The sequence below is a fragment of the Glossina fuscipes genome, unplaced genomic scaffold (genome assembly GCF_014805625.2).
Source record: "Glossina fuscipes isolate IAEA_lab_2018 unplaced genomic scaffold, Yale_Gfus_2 26, whole genome shotgun sequence".
Lineage (NCBI taxonomy): Eukaryota > Metazoa > Arthropoda > Insecta > Diptera > Glossinidae > Glossina > Glossina fuscipes.
Window position 1 is genome coordinate 3,637,059 of NW_023998421.1, and position 17,269 is coordinate 3,654,327.

At 32.9% G+C, this 17,269-nt stretch overlaps 2 protein-coding genes across 4 annotated transcripts in view; one reads left to right on the forward strand and one right to left on the reverse strand.

Moving 5' to 3' along the window:
• The first annotated feature begins 6,731 nt into the window (after window positions 1-6,731).
• Window positions 6,732-7,409, forward strand: LOC119635425 (basic helix-loop-helix transcription factor amos). The gene has a single exon (XM_038030232.1). It carries the CDS (start codon window positions 6,732-6,734, stop codon window positions 7,407-7,409), a length of 678 nt encoding a protein of 225 aa, XP_037886160.1.
• Window positions 7,410-11,337: 3,928 nt separating this feature from the next.
• The window catches only part of LOC119635334 (regulation of nuclear pre-mRNA domain-containing protein 2), a 7,688-nt gene continuing 1,756 nt past the window's right edge, over window positions 11,338-17,269 (reverse strand). For 2 of the 3 annotated variants that reach the window (XM_038030109.1, XM_038030110.1), the window contains 6 exons: window positions 16,194-16,913; window positions 16,025-16,134; window positions 15,804-15,962; window positions 15,698-15,734; window positions 15,517-15,636; window positions 11,338-15,263 (listed from right to left, as the gene is read on the reverse strand). In XM_038030109.1, coding sequence (XP_037886037.1) covers window positions 14,725-15,263; window positions 15,517-15,636; window positions 15,698-15,734; window positions 15,804-15,962; window positions 16,025-16,134; window positions 16,194-16,913 — 1,685 coding nt within the window. In that variant the 3' untranslated portion in view covers window positions 11,338-14,724. Of the gene's footprint in view, window positions 15,325-15,516; window positions 15,637-15,697; window positions 15,735-15,803; window positions 15,963-16,024; window positions 16,135-16,193; window positions 16,914-17,269 lie in introns of all 3 variants that reach the window. The other variant, XM_038030111.1, reaches the window with a different exon arrangement.

A 17,269-nucleotide genomic window follows, 5' to 3' on the forward strand; every position in this document is an offset into this window, starting at 1 on the left:
TCTGATTGGTAACACACACACACACACATATATATATATATATATATATATCCATAAGAATACAAATATTGTGCATATTTCATTTATGTAAGGTATGAAAATTAATTAAGATTAAGATTAAGATTAGTTAAGATTAATTTATCTGAATGTTAACAAATTTATTTCTAAATTCCATATATGGACCATAGATAATGGATCTATAAGATTGCAAATACTGCGTATATTCCATTTGTATGAACTATGTGAAGTATTTAACGATTATTCTATTTATCTGATGGTAGTTCTGATTGCCACACTATCACATTAAATGCATTATTCCGAATAATTGGTGGTCGAACTTAGTATTAATTAGTTATTATCAACTAATAAGTTTAAATGAAATGAAATAAATAACTGTAGTAGAGCGACAGACAAACAGACAAATGAAATAAATTTTTACACTAAAAAAAAAAAAAAAGAATTGTAGTACATTTACAATATAGACTATCGGATTTAGTTAAAAAAGCCAACTTACACATTGAGTCTAATAGTTTCAATAACGTAATAAATTAAATTCATTTCGCGTTCTGTGGTCCATTTTAGTGTCTCTATAGGATTAGTTATTGAAATCCGTGATTCCTCTAATAAAGCAAAAGTTCAAGCAATCACATAGAACTTGTTTTGGGCGTAAGAATGTAACCACAATTGTAGGTTCGGGAAGAAGATTTGAAAAATATTGCTTCAACGAAAAAAATTCGTGGCGTTGACACAATTTTCTTACCACGTGCAGGAAAATCTGTGTGACATTTTCTTACGCATATTCAAACCATGCTTCATTAAATCAAGTATGTGTCATTTCGATCAATAAGGTTCTGTTATTTTTCCGTTAAAACCATTTTGGCAGTGCAATGCATTACAATAAAAGACACATTTATGATTATCGTAATTAACGCTCTAGATGAAAACATTTACTACTGAAAGGAGGCAATCATTGAATACTTACTCCCCGTAATAAGATGTCATTACCCTTCTCTAAGAAAATAAAGCTAGAATTCAAACTGTGGGTGCATTCTTCGACAAGGCAAAGTCACAAATCGAATGGTTAGAGGTATTTTTAATGTTTTTCACAGTCCCACCGTTAGGCCTATAAACCTTTCGATAGTTTTGATCGCCAAAAAAAAGCGCTCTTTATACCGATCAAGGATCCTCAAAGTTCACCTATTGTTCTTTCCATGCGTCAGGAAGATATGACGGATTTAATCTATCGGTAAGAGCGAGTGCGATCTTTAAAGAGAAAACTTCAAAGAATACACCGCTCTGGCAAACAAAAATTCGCTACTTACATGACCTGATAGTATTCACTGGAATTTTTTTTTTATATATTTAAAAAAAAAAAAGAAAAGATTTTTCTGCAGACATTTGAACGCCAACCATAACTAAAGCATATAAATGATTGCAACATTTTATAGATAATTTTCCAACAAAGCAACATTGCACAAAAGAAAAGCTATATAATTTTGCTGGTTTTGAAATAGTGATCTTTGTTGATCGATGGTTTAATGTCAAGTAATGCCACGCGACCGCAAAGAATACTTTTAAACAATAAGAGATCGTTCTTTTAATACAAAAGAAGGCTTATGTGTTAATTACAGGTTACATAAAATGTGGCGAGGCATACCTTAAATACACGTTCGCACAGATGCTTGTGAAAATCCTATTGAGGTCTAACTAGTATTAGAGAAAAATATAAATTTCTGTTTTGCTTGATGCATTTATGTGTAGCCAATGAATTTTGGATATATTTGAAGGAGTGTTTGACTTAAATTTTGACTTTTTGATTTTTTACACTTCAATTCTATTTGATAGTGCTATTGTCCTCCTAAACAATAGTTATTTATTCGGATATTAATCCTTGGTTTGGTTTCTGTTTTGCAATTTTATTTAGCCGCTAAATTGCTGAGAAACAATATTAACACTCTTCAGTATTTCTTTCTTTCTATGTCTATTATTCGTTTTTGTTGTATTGTGTTGTTTTCATTTGTGGTGCAATACTGAGTTCTCGTAATTGCTTTGTAATTTTCAGAATTTAAATTGCTTTGTAAATCTAAGGATAAATTTCCTTGATTGTATTAAATGTTGAGAGAAACAAGTAAAAACACTATAGTGGGCCGCATTTCACCGATTATTATTCTACATTACCCTGCCTCCTTTAAATAATGACATAATGACATTAGGAAGTGATCGAAAAAGTGGTCCGATCTGATCGAGAGGATTCGTCCTTGGGAAAAAAAATTGTATTACTGTAGTCTATAATATAGTGTGAACGGGATACATCTGGAAAAGCCCAAAGAGCAGCGGTGATGGCTTGGCCTATTTTCAGTACTAAGCTGCTTCCAAGAAGTTCTAATATTTTTGCAAATTTGTAGGCAATTACTTAACTTACTTTTGCGAATGGAGAATTGTTTAGCATCGATATTACGCAGATGGTCCGACGAACAGATGGACAGGCGAACATGCTTAAATCGGGTCAAAGTTTAATGGCGATGTGTTGCTTCTGGGCTTGGCAAACGTTTTAACAAAATTAATACACCTTCATGCTTTCATCGAGGGTATAAAATTTAAAGACCAATCCCCTCAAAAACATTACACACACAATATACTACTATACTATATATGTAATTTTGTATTTGTACTTTCCTTTGTTTTGCTCTTGTGGATCAAAAATGTTATATATATATATACATAATCTACCTTACATTATACCTAAGAAAGAGTATACATTAGAGTAAAAAGAAGCTTAGTAGGTGCACAAGTCGGCACAAGTCGGTTAGCCATTTCTATAGCGAAGAGCTTTTCTGAATTCCACAGTTACCTTGAAGAAAAGTTAAAAATCCTTGAATTTTAATGTTACCCCTGGACCTACCATAATTTAGTTGCCTGAACCGCCTACAAAAGTTTCGGTTATTTATAAATAGGATGAAGCAAAATTATTCGTGGAGTGCCTTATCTTGGCCCATTAAATAAGATTCGTATTGAAAAAAACAAAAAGAAAACATATATGTAAAGAGCCTTATGCTGTTATAGAAGATCAATAAGTGAGTTTGGCACACGCGTTGCTTAAATTCCTTACAATTATCAAATTCACTAAAAGCAATAATCTTTTAACCGACGGTTTTGAAGTTTCAAATATTTTATTGACACCTCTCAGTGAAAGGTTGCAAATGAAATGCTTCCTAATATGTTTACTGTTCGATATTCATTTAAGTGAAATGGTAACGGTAGACTAGATAAGAAGTCAAACAAAAAAAAAATGTTTAAGGGAAAAGAAGAAAAAAAAAAACAAAAAAAAACACTAATATATCTCATAGCGTAACGGGTCATCACATAAATATCAATTAAACGCTCGTTTTCTCTTCAACTAATATCTTCATTAGTGTTTTCAATTGACATTTATGACTATTGAAACAATAATGTCCATCTATTGAGTGAGTGTAAACGTTGAGTGTTGACATGTTATCTTAATGGGACAAAGAGAGGATATAGTTTATTTAAAACAAACAAAGATCAACACCTAACCGGACATTGTGAAAAATACCCTTAGGACAATGATACGATAATGCTTTTGTTACCAATTTCGTTACCAAGAATGTTCGAAATTACATTTTATATTGGGTTCAATAAAGGTAAAAAAAAAAAAAAAAAAAAAAAAGAAGCAAACAATGTTGAATCGAAATTTTAATACTGAATGATTTACTTACTATAAGTTGATAAAGATTATTGTCGATATTTTGCTTGTAAAGCAATTATTGAAATTATTTTATAAGAAGAAAGCATTTTTCCCTTTTTCAAGTTTGCATGACTGCGGTCGATTGTATTATAAATTTCTTATATAGTAAGCAATTTTGTTGTGGCTCCATGTGGTTTTAAATACTTGAGAGAACTGCAACAATATATTTACCAGCAACCGAAGAAATCTAATAATTGCAATGACCCATAAACCTATTTATCGAGTTAAGGTTTTGTGCATGTAATTAACAATTCAATAATGTTAAGAAATTTATGCACTATTTTGGGACGAATACTCAAATACTGGACATTCGCTACTTATGGTAACTATGATATAAAGTAGCTGCGTAAAATACATTAATAATATTATATAATAATAGGTGCCTGCATTAAGCGACGTGAGAAGCGACGTCCACAGTTAAAAAATTATAGAGAAATTGAAATTGAATGCCAAACTACATAACGAATAAATTCGATGATTTTGAACTTTCTGCACTTAATATTGTTGAGTTATTCAGCGTACGGCAACGCCCAACATGGAGCGCTCAAAATTGTATTTCCGATCTTCATTGCTTAGGTCGTTTAATTTGAAGAAATTTTGCTGCCGACGCTCATCAAACACGTTCAGAGGCTTATGGTGATGATCCCGTATGGGCGGTTTTCGTTTTAACGGTTTACAGTGAGGCAGGTCAGTTCAAGCAAGTTCAATCTAAGGGGACCATAAATAACCTATGATTCATTTGTGACCCCATCACATAACATTGTTTATTGAATATATGACGAATGCTTTGAAAAATGCGCTCTTAGTTCCATCTGACTTTGGTCAACAATGACAGATATTATGAATTAAGAAATAAATCGGTTGCAATGTATATACATATATATATATATATATATATATATATATATACATATATCACAAGTGGCCATTGTGACACTCTCAAAACGATCCATTTCATAATGTTGTTATATACATAGAGGATGTAGTTTATGTATATATGGATATCAATAATAGGCAATCGGGTGGATAAGCAGACGTGGATAAATCAAGGATTCGCATTACTTATGAGATATTCTTTTATATTTGCCATATGAGAACGGTTTCCCCACTACTTTTCTAATCGTTGGAAATGTATATCAAAGATCTCTGAGACTACACTTGCTACTCATTTGATCAACGTGGGATTCTGAGCTGATTTACATAACATCATTCCTCCATGGTTGCTTGTGGGAGTTGATAAGATTTTATATTCGAAGAGAAAGTCAAAATTTGGAGCATATATGGTTTGCGGTTTACGAACCAAGTTTAAATGTGGCCGTAGTTCATTTAAATATACATATATATATATTGAAATATTGACAGAAGTTTCAATAATAAAAACCTGCGTATTTTAATATATATTAACTCTTTGCATTCGAAGTTTTCATTCATACGAACTGCGACCGTCATTTGTCACCAACAGCGAAACACCTGAATACTAGTTTTTACGATTTGTTTTTGCTTTTATGTTAAGAACTGCAAACTTATGTACAAAGTCTCCGTAGCGGAGCTCTCGAGTTTGAAGAGACCTCGAGTGCAAAGGATTAATCAATAATCCACGACGTAGGTGAATTAACTTTCCCAAATTCTAATACAAGCAGAGCCGTCATTTCAAGTAAGTTGGCGAGTATTCAAGAATTCCGGCAAAGTGCACAGTGAACAGTTGTCGTTATTTATTTTTGTATCTATTTCTAAGCTACGATTTCATACTCAAAGGAAATGATCATTTTCAAAATTTGATCACACCCTTTATCCATCGTATAAGGATTATTTAGTTTGTGAAGTTTTTTTTGAAGTGTGTGCGGTTTGCTTTACAAGAAAATCGTCAATTATATGAATAGTCTGTGAAACCTACTTTTAAAGAATACTTTCCTTTCAAAAGTGAAACGAAGCACAAAAATATATAAAATAATACGTTATGTGGCGATGCAATGGTTTCTATTATTCCCTTATGACCTTGATATTGCTACAGCAAATGTTGGAGCATTAAATTATCACAATTATAATTTTTTTAAGTCAAACGACGAATTTTGTTTGCCTTTCCTATGTTCAAACTGTAACTGTAACTGTATACTTTCTAGATAATCACTTTCGCTTTTTGTCTTATATCAGATCTAGTATTTACTATGAATTTTAGTAGGCGATCAGACTTGTATTTTAAAAGTAAAATTTTCTAAAGGCAGTTTAACGTTGGACTTCATTAAGTATTAGATAGATGGACGGAAAGTTGGAATTTTCTAAAAAAGAATTTGAATTTAGATTTTATCAAGTAACGGAGCGACGGACATATTAAAATTGTAGGTTCGTTGATGATAAACAATTGTAAATACTTTACTCCTTCCTTGGCGTTTACTCGTTCTGGAGGTTACAACGACTATGAAAAATCTAATATATTCTCATGTTTCGATGGTAGGATATAAAAAATTATTCCAATGTAAATTTTTTTTTAATCGTCTTCAGACATAACACTATGTCTTACAAAATATTGTAACAATAGGTTATTTTACAATAAAAACAAAAAAAACAAAAACAAAAACAAATAAATAAACGTTTTGACCGCAAGCTAATTTAATAACAATACTACTTGTTATGACAATGTACTATACACATGCATGCGATATATTAGCAAACAAAGAAAAAGATCCTCGCAAAACACGAATGACGGCAAACCAAAATTGCAATATCAATAAATGAGTGGAAGGGAGTACGAACGAATTGAAGAAGAGATAAACGAACGAATCAGAATTGACCTGTGGCAGGTAAATTGACTTGAAAATAAATACGATTTAAACCAATCATGATGAAGTTGCAAACAAGTTCGTATCAATTATAAAAGACACCAAAGGATGCTGAGAGAAGTGCAGTCGCGTGAAATCCTTTAATGCTGAAGCACATCATAATAATATCAATAAAAATATTTAACATAATGTTATCGAGTGATTATGTCGAAGAATTTTATTATGATAATAATTTAAATCTTAATAATATCGCGGATAGTTGTTTTAGTACGGATAGTAACAAAAGTGTACCGGGACATTGTAATAGTATTTCGGAAGAAGATTTCGATACGAATTTTTACAATTTGGAATTTAATGCAAATAATGGTTTAATTTTGGGAAATTCTTTGACAACAACAACGTCAGCGACCGTGGAATTACAAACATTTTACAGTAATCAACAATCATGTGACATAATGCAGGCATGGAAATGTGGGAAAACAAACAGAGCATTAAATAAGAATGCATTAGAAAAGAATCGAAAAATCAATCAAAATCGTTTATGTAATCAACAATTAATGATATATCAAAATCGCTTGAATACTTATAGTAAGACTCAAAATAGTTCAGTTAATGCATCAGAGGTCAATTTAAAGAAAGCAACACATAGCGGGATAACTTGCTCTCAAGAAGTGTTGCGTAAACGTCGACTAGCGGCAAACGCTCGTGAGCGCAGACGCATGAATAGTCTAAACGAGGCTTTCGATAAGCTACGGGACGTGGTGCCGTCGTTGGGTAATGATCGTCGCCTCTCTAAATATGAAACATTACAAATGGCTCAAGCGTATATCGGCGATTTACTTAAGTTATTAACTAGAGATTATTAATTATACACTTGCAAAATAAATAAATGTACATAAAATGATAATAATTTTTGAATATTTTGTTTGCTACTTTTTTCTAATAAATAATATGGTTTTCGAAGTGAAACCATACCGTGTCCGTACGTCATCTAGATATTGGGAAAAATCCAATTAAAAATAAAAAATTAATGATTCAAGTCACCGCTTAGATGAGAACAAAAACCATGTTTATCAATATAAGGAAAAAATTTAATTTAAAAGAAACTACCATAGGATTCTAAACGAACATTGAAACAACGAATTGACGAATAAAAGTTGACGTTCATTGTACTTATCACAACGTATTCTTATTTACTTTAAAAAAAAAGTACAGTCACGTTTACTTTTTTAATCAAATATGGTAGATTTATATTCTGTACTTGTAAAATATATAGCTTTTCAGCAAGAGCGATATGATGTCCTTTAAAATAAACGCAAAAGTGTTGGGAAAAAGCAATCGGGACCAAATGATGGGTGTATGTTGGGTTTGGCCATAAAGTGCTTCTATTCTTGGCCAGCATCAAAATCTGAATCGATTTAAGCATGTTCGCCTTTTCGCCTGTCCATCTAACATTTGCTCGGCTATCCATCCGTCCCTCTGATCTCCTGCATAATGTCTTTGCTAAACATTCTTCCATTCGCCAAAATCGAAATAGCGCCAGCAAATTTGTATTCATGTCGAATACGGCCCAAATTGGTTAAAAGACATTATCATAATGCAATGTAAACTGAGATTATCTCTGCCTTTTTTCTGCCAAGTTTTTTGCTCATTGCTCATAACCTGCAATAGATGGGCGGTCAAAAATTTCCACGCTTATAAAAATGAAAAGGTTAGTCACGCCCAACCAATATTTTAGAGTAGAGAAATTTCTTTTTTCGTTTTGCTTTCGGATATTCTCATTGTTCGGTAAAACCCAAGTGATGTCGGCATCGTTCATCTTATCAAGTTATCAATTGATTTTTTCATTCAGGTCATGAAAAATTCGTATGCAACAACGAGATATTCATTTCTAAAGGCAATGCCACCAGCTTGAAAACCATACCAAACAGGCGGATCAAGGAAGACAATATTAACCCTTTGCACTCCAATTTTTTTTTTAATTCGTATTACAATCCGCGAGCCGCGACCTTCATTTGCCACCAACAGTGAAATACCCGAATACTAGTTTTTATGATTTGTTTTTGTTTTTCTGTTAAGAACTGCAAATTGTTTCCAATGTCTCCGTAGCGGAGCCCTCGAGTTTGAAGACCAATTTTAAATGACTCCGCTCAGGAGCTCTCGAGTGCAAAGGGTTAAGATATTTTGATGAAATTTTGTACAATACAAGTTTTGACGCAAAGACGAACGCTGAAATGAAAATGGTTCGGATCAGACTACTTTTTAAACCACTTCTTATGTTACGCCTTATATGAGCATTGTATTAAGCATATTTTTACATGCATAAGTAGTCCAGTTGATAAGAATCGCGACTACCAATCAACTTAAAAGCTTCTCAAGTGCGGTAGAGTTCACTTTGATTGTAACTGTAGTGCGTAATACTTTATCGGTAAAAGCATAACACTTACCGATTAGGCCGGCAGGAAGAAGGCTGCTTCCCTCACCTCTGTTTCAGTTACCGTGGTCGCGATTAAGGATCATGCCCTGCATGATTGGTTCATATTAAAAAAAAAAAATATATAACGAAAGTGGCAGAAAAAGTTTTTACGGCTTTTAAAACAAATTATATAGAAAAAATTGTATCGTTGCTGTTAGGAAAAAAAACATTTGCAAATTTTATGGATATAAACTATAGATGGCAATAACAAAGAACGATTCCGTCCTTATCTGCGATCGAGAGTAAAAAAATGTGAAAAACGTTTACGAAAGACATATAAACATAACCCAACCTTTATATATTGGATGGGCAAAGATGGAATTTGTAGATAATAAATTAAATGCACACTTTATAGCAACATAATATGCATTTAATCTTCGTCTTAATACATTACATACAACCAATCATCGATCCGTGCGGCTTAGTAGGTAATGCAAAGAAGTAGTACTCGGATAAACTCGGCACGACTATGTGCCCCATTTTCAAACTATCGTGAACCAGTTCTGCCGTCTGGATGAACGGACACGTAATGTCACGCAAAGACATTTCATTGTCCATTTCTGTTTTTTCGCTCCTTTCTCGATCAGCGGACATTTCGAATCGGTCAAACACACACTCATCATCCTTTTGTCAAAGCGATTCAATTTCGCAGTTGATGTGTATCGCATGTCTGGATATACCCAGAAATTTTTATGCCTGGTATTCTCAAGATAAATGCATTTTTCATCTACTGTTGGGAGACTTTCTTTTGAATCGTTTTGGGCAAAACGGAAATCGAATGTTCTTGATTTGCCACAAAACTCGACATTTTCTCTGCTAGCGAAAAGGATTTTTGTGTTGCGACATGTATCGATATTAAGGCTGCTTGTTATTGCTGTATATCCAAGCTATTAAAAAAGAAAGAGAGAATTATTCAAAAAAAAAAAAAAAAAAAGAAACATATCGCGGTTACCAAAAAGTCATATTTGTATACTTCATAAGTTATTGTGGGAGGGGGCAGTACAGTTCCTATTAAGTATATATGTATTTTATGCACTTTATGCAATTTATGCAAGCGTTATAAGTGTACTGCAGGTATTATCACTTCTCAGTGCTCGATGCACATGTGATAAGCCGGCAACAAAAAAATTTTAATAAATTACTGTTCGTTAATGGCCAACCCAATAAATTTATTTTAATGTAAATAAATTATGCACAAAATAGTAAATTAATGAGTTCTTATTTAACTGAAAGGTACATACAAATACAGGAAATGAAAGATTTACTACAGTGTTTTAATCATAACTTAAAGGCAATCAAACCAACCACCAACCGCACACCAACAATATCAAACAATCTTAAAAATAACCACACTTAAGCGGTATTTGTTTGTTTTGCTGACTTCCTAGTTAGTCTGACAGGCATAAGGATTCTTAAATAAAATTAAGTGGTAGGTGTTTTCTCAAAACACACGAAATATTGCTTTTGCTGGTAAATGGAAAATAAATTAAAATAAATAAATGTATAGATGTTTTTGTGTATGCGTAACAATTAAAAATAAGTCGATTAGGAGTGAAACTAACACGATTATAGTACAGAATGTCGGATTTTATTTTGATCTTTTTTTTTCAACTTAATTACTATGTAAATTTTATATATTACATGATTTTGATTGTTATTAAAGTAAAATTTAAAATGTCATAACACTTTTATCTATAATACACAATTAACAAATAAAAAAAAAAAAAACTAGTGGGCCAGGGCCGACCGTCAAATACCCTACACCACTCAACACAAACAAGTCATAATATATGGCAAGTGGTCGAAAAAGTGGTCCGATCCGAACCATAGCCAATAGCATTCGTCCGTGAACCAAAGCAATGGTCGGTGTATTAAATTTCGTCAAAAGCAAGGCAAATAGGCAGACGGACAGACAATCTTAGATTGTTGCAAAAAGGGATTCTGAATGTATTAACAAATAAATAAATGGATCTACTCAAAGTCCTTCGGGGCATTGCATATATCCATACAAGTGATGTAGTGTGTAAATATACATTTAATTTATATATATTCAATATATACATATTTACATTTATTCTACTAAATCGTCTAAAAAACTTTATCCTATATTCTCTTATTTTTTTTTTTTTTTTTTATATCTTTTATAAAAAGAAAATTTATATTTCGAACACATTAAGACAAACTTTAATTTTAACCTATAATTAATTCATAATACAATAAATAATTATAATATTAAATAAGAAGCAAATAACATAAGAAATAATTTAATTTAAATTAATATCTAATTTTATAATTATTTGTAATACAGAAAGTATTAACAATTACAACAATCAAAAAAAAAAAAAGAAAAGAAAATTAATTTACGTCAATTTATTTTGGCACCGTTTAGCGAATAGCTGCTATCGTAGACTGTACCGACGTAATGACTAGAGATTTGATCTTTTCAAATATAAAGTTCGTTGATAAACTTCGGAAAAAAAAAAATAATGTTTTCTAAATCTTAAATTAAACGTTGCACATCACAACTAATCGAATACAAATAACTCACTCGATTAGTAGGGTATTTTTATTTCTTCATTAAGTTTAAAAAAAGATTCTTATAATCAGAAAAATACCGCAGTAGCCAAGAAATACCTTTGACATCGAGATGCCAGAATCAAACCGACTCTCAAGCTATATATATCGCTAACTGACGATATATTTTTGTGGAATTGAAGACAAACCCCGTAATTGCTCAGATCATATGTCAATATGTTAACAAACTGAAATTTAGTCTACCTTCTCGCCTACTACTGATAATACATGAGTTTTTCTATTGCGTTTTTAACACATTGAAAAGATGATCGATAGATATCTGCTCGGGAGAAAAAGAAAAATCTGACACGGTTGCCCTATACACGATCCATTAGTGTACCTGGCCTACTTCGAGTAGCCGAAAAAAAATTTACAATTAAAAAAAATCTTTTCTCTGATAACTAGCCTTTAAGAAAACTGTTTTCTACTTGTTCGAGATACTTTTGCCTTGACTTGCATCTGCATCTTGAACAATAAATTTATTCTATTTTAAATTGGAATGCTGATCATTCATCATATAGACTAATATCAACCTGCCCAAGATAAAAATAAGAAAGCTCAATGAGTTAGTTGACGCCTTTGTCATCCTGAAGCGGTATTAAGGTTAGATGTTAGTTAGATTGCTGAGCGGGTTTGATCGCATGATCTGTGGAACTGATCTAAGTATAGCTGAGTTAGGTTTTATCTTTTTTACGCACCTCAACCTTGGTGGCCAAATATGTAAGAACGTGTATTAGTATTTGTGCAACATTCTCGTCTTTCACGATCAATGTGAAAAATATGGATAGATACGGATCTATATTGTTCAGTATTGAGTGAAAAATTTAATGATTGCTTCGAAAGGAATTGCACGGTAGACCAATTTACTTGATCATAATCAGATTTTGCCGATAGCAATAGCTAGATCGCAATAAATTAAATGGCGATATGAATATGACTAACGTATTTCACTTTTCGACAAATATATGAACAACGAAATTTGTTGTTATTGAAAGGTGATTAAGCTTATTATTATTGGTTTAGAATTTAAGATGCGTTTGTTGATATTACAAATGGCAAAACTGCTCTAGTCATTCTGATCGTAACACACAAATATACACATCCTACAACCTACCGCAAATAGAAGAGCGGAATTCGCCCCACCCTGCAAATAAGGCAGACAATAATATTATCAACTAATCGAAAAGCATAGTAAAAATCGGACATCATGTACTATGCAGGTAGACAGAATCGGACTGTATTATGCCACGGATATATTCGGTTTAAAGGCACACTATAAACACGTAGGAGCGTTGTATTTATCAGAGTCAATTTTCATAATATTAGGATGCTCCAACTTTGCTAATAATATTTTAAATCATAACACGAAATACGGGTACTCTTACTCTTGCAACTGAGTATATAAATGTTTTTGATAGATACACAAATTATGTTGGAAAACTGCATCGATGTCATCGTCATTCAGCTAAGAATCTAAGTAGCATCACTTTCTATCATAGTTGCAGTGATTATGTCGAATTTCAACATAAACCATCGGACGCGACCATATCCATCCATCAATATTACAACTTATAATATTTGTTAAGACATCGATGCCCCGGCTAGCATACATTTGGATATTGCAATCAGAATGATGAAAGTCGCTACCTTTTGATCAAATATACCATACTTCATATATTTTGCATTAACTCGTTTGTTTCAAGCTAGACTTTAGAGCTGGCATACAGAAAAGCGCAAATTATTGTCTGCAGTTCAGACACATATAAAATAGAAAGCCAGGAATTTTCAAATGCAGAAAACAAGCAGAAAAGTTCTTATATTTAAAATTTCTTACAATTTAAGAGTTTGAAGCCACAAAATTTTAATTATTAGTTTGTAAGTTTAGCTTGGAATTCCGGATGTCCAATGTCCAATTTATGATTTTTTAAATACAATGTAAAATTGAGTACCTGATGGACATTCGAAATGTATTTATAGAGGTTGACGTAGGTTCCCTTTCCTGTTTTTTGATTCTTCGGAAGAAACCGGTTTGTTTAACAAAATATTTCTTGACGCAAAGAAAAGTGTCTTGCAAAGTCAAAATTAAAACGACTTTATAGTGTCTCAACTAATAACTCTGTGATCGCGGGTTTAAATCTCACGAGCGGTAGAGTTTTCAATAAAGCCGATAGCATTAGATGTGCTAGTGCTTTAAGATTTTACGCCTTCGTATGGGCAAGTGAGTGCGCAGGAATAACTTGAACTTAACTACAACGTCAACAACTCAAATAAATGCAAAAAGATTAAAATGGTTAATATATGTTTTATAAGTATGTATATATGTATATGTTTTTAAAACCTTTTATTGATTGATACAATAATATTCATGAAGCAAAAAGTCTACGTAGCAGCATTTCTATTCTTGTTTTCTTTCCGAAACTTAAGCTTTTTTTTTGTTTTTTTTTTTTTTTTGTTTTTACGAAATTATATATTCATTATAGATTGAACATTACTTATATGCAAGAGAATTATCTAAAACTAATTGTTAAATTCAAACTGAGATGAAAGAAAATAAATGACTTCGAGAGTTTTTATACAAGACTTCAATATTTTTTAAATAAAAGGAGAATGAATGCTTATAGATTTTCCAGCCGATCTTCATTTCTTGCATTGTATTACATGCCCTTACTTTTTTTTGAGTATTCCTTGTAAGCACAAAGCTTAAAAGAATACTGATCGCAAAAGAGCAACAGCGTCGGCTGGAGAATCTACTGTAATTAATTTGTTTCTCTTTAAAATCGCATATCAAGATCGTTTCCTTTATAAGTGAACGTATGATACGCGGAGAGAAAAAATAGTAAAGAATTGACTTTTAACCAAAAAACGTTAATACATTTCAATTTTTAAAAAAATCATTAAAATTTAAAAGCTTCTCATAGAATTAGTAATAGTTGAAAACGGTTTTTTCTTTTTAACTTTTCCATTGTATATCTTTTTGTGTTCTTGATAAGCTGAAAAATTTCTAATAAAATTGAAATAAATTAACACAATTTATATTATCATCTGCTGCTAAGGCTATAAAATGTTGTGTGATATTGAATTAAAAATTAAAACGGCGTTGCAATGCCCTCTTTGCATACATATTTAAACAATTATATCCAAGTGTTTTTGCCTCGAAAATTTCCTCTGAATTTGGTTCCGCGCGGAGCACCCCTACTGAAATACGGCGCGCCGATGGCACTGCCCCGCGAAGGTCGAGGGAAAGGGCGATACTGATTGTGAGTCCAAATTCGAATGCCGCCACCACGTCTTCCTCTGGCCATGGGACCACCTGCGAACGGATTCGCATTATCGTTGCCGTTTGGATAGGGGAATTGCATATGAGGAAAAGGCGGCCGAGGTGGGGGCGGAATGAGACCGCCTCCGCGTCCTATGCTGTTATTCCATGGCGTTGGTTGATTCCAATCTCCTCCATTATTACTATTAGCGAAATTGTCTACACCAGGTACACCAGGCATATTTGCTTCCCACACACCTGGCGGTCCATATTCAGTCGGTGTTTCTAGAAGTGGTGGATTCACGAGTGGCCTCACTTGTTCTGCTGATTCCGTTGACTCTTTATTTGTTGCATCTTCGATTGTAGTTTTACTCTCCTGGCTCTCTGTTTGCTCATTTTCTTGATCATTTACCTCTGAGAGACAAAATAGATGTAATTGTACATTTCATTTCAATGAATAACTTTTAAAAGTGCACTGCAAAGAATGTTTTATATTAACTTAGGAATATACTTGATCTAGTTGAATGTAACGAACAAAAAAAATTTCAAAAAATTATAATTAGATGCAGCAAACAAACAAAAATTACATTTGCTCCGCAATAATTCAGAAAATAAATTTTTTTAATAAATAAATCGGAAAGAAAATAAAAAACTAATATAAGCAAACCTCTAAATATATCTTCAAGATCATCATCAGACATGTCCATATCAACAACCATATCTGTAGGATCATAACTCGTACCTCCACTAGCTATTTTATCATCTTTCTGAGAATCCGCAGAAGGGCCTATAAAATTTATCAGATTGAATTATTTCATTGATTGTCATTAATTTAGTAAACAACTTACTTTTATTATCTTTTTGTGGTGAAGCGATGGAAGTCTCCTGTAAAAATAATTTTTAAAATGATTAATGCAAATATATATTGGAATCAAAATAATATTATTAACTAACGTTCACTTTGCCGGAAAAAGCTTTATTTTCCTCAGAAACATCACTAGTCGTAGTAGCACTTGTAGTCGTGGTAATTGAAGGCAACGCTGTGGTCTCAATAGTTTTAATATTTTGACCGATTCTACGATAATCTACGTCACTTGATGACAAGGATTTAAACTACAAAAAAAATATTTTATTTTAAACTATATTATAATTAATTTATTTTTTGAAAAATTTACCTCATCTGCCGACGCTGATAACCAAGACTTTTTATCAAGATCATTTGCTCCCGGTGAACCGGTTAATGATATTAAATTCCTATGATCAATATCCAATTGACGGGATTTCTCTGATTTTTAAAATCAAATTATTTCATATATATTAATCTCAAAATAAAACTATAGAAACCTTTGCTAAGCCCCAATTTTCCAAATGGTGGTAAATGCAGCTGACGATGATCAACATCTTGTGTTGCTCCCAGTGAGCTATTATGTTCGGAATATTCTAAAGGAGCCGCAGCACTGTTTAGCGGTTCTCTGTCAAAATGCGGCGGTGAAACTGGTGTATCTATCGGGGTTTGACCATAAGAAGAGGTAGAAGCAGTTGAAGAATCTAAAGGATTCGTCCAACTCATATTCATATCCCAAGTAGAATTAAAATCACCCGCACCGCCCCCCGAGCTAGAGGTATCTAAAGAGTCTACCGAAGTTGGTATAGGGGGCGGAGGCATAAGCGGCCGCATAGTTGTCGCTGAGCCCCCACCGTCGCTGTTATTATAAGAATTTGTACCATAATTGCCAGTTAGGCCAGTGTTAGGTTCGTAACTACCAGCCGTTGTCAGAGCGCTATAACCAGTATTCAGATTATGATGTATATTACTGTTAGTAAGAGGATTGTTTAAGCCAAAAATTGGTGGAGTTGGCGGAGGCGGTAATACATCATTGTATTGCTGAGCCGCTCTTGCCAGCGAAGTGTATCCGCCTGAGGGTACTGCCGGTACGGGTATTCCAGGTATTTGCACGTTATTAGCGCCAGGATACGCGCTTATTGATTCCGCCTTATAATATTCGCTATTAGAATTGAAATTTTCTTCGTCCGAGCGTGAACCAATCACTTCAATCGGTTGGCCTGTCATGTTAGAAAAAACAAAAACAAAATAGAAAAATAGAAAACTAAGAAGCTATATTCGCTTTAGGACGAGTGTTAGGTGCTCATTTTCCACAACATTTGCTCCTTGCGGATGAGATGATTTGAGCCGGAACCATCGATTTTAACTGTTTTTACCTTTAATGAATATGAGAGTTCTATTCCTTTCTAAACTTGGTTTTAAAAGGTATGTACAACAATATGAGTGCCCAATTTTGCATATTTTTCTCAGAAACTGATCGGACAGATACTTTAAATCAATTCAGAATCTTAGTCTGAGCACAAGTAAGGACGGGTTTCTTGTCTGCATGAACTCTAGTCAGACTTTATAAATTAAT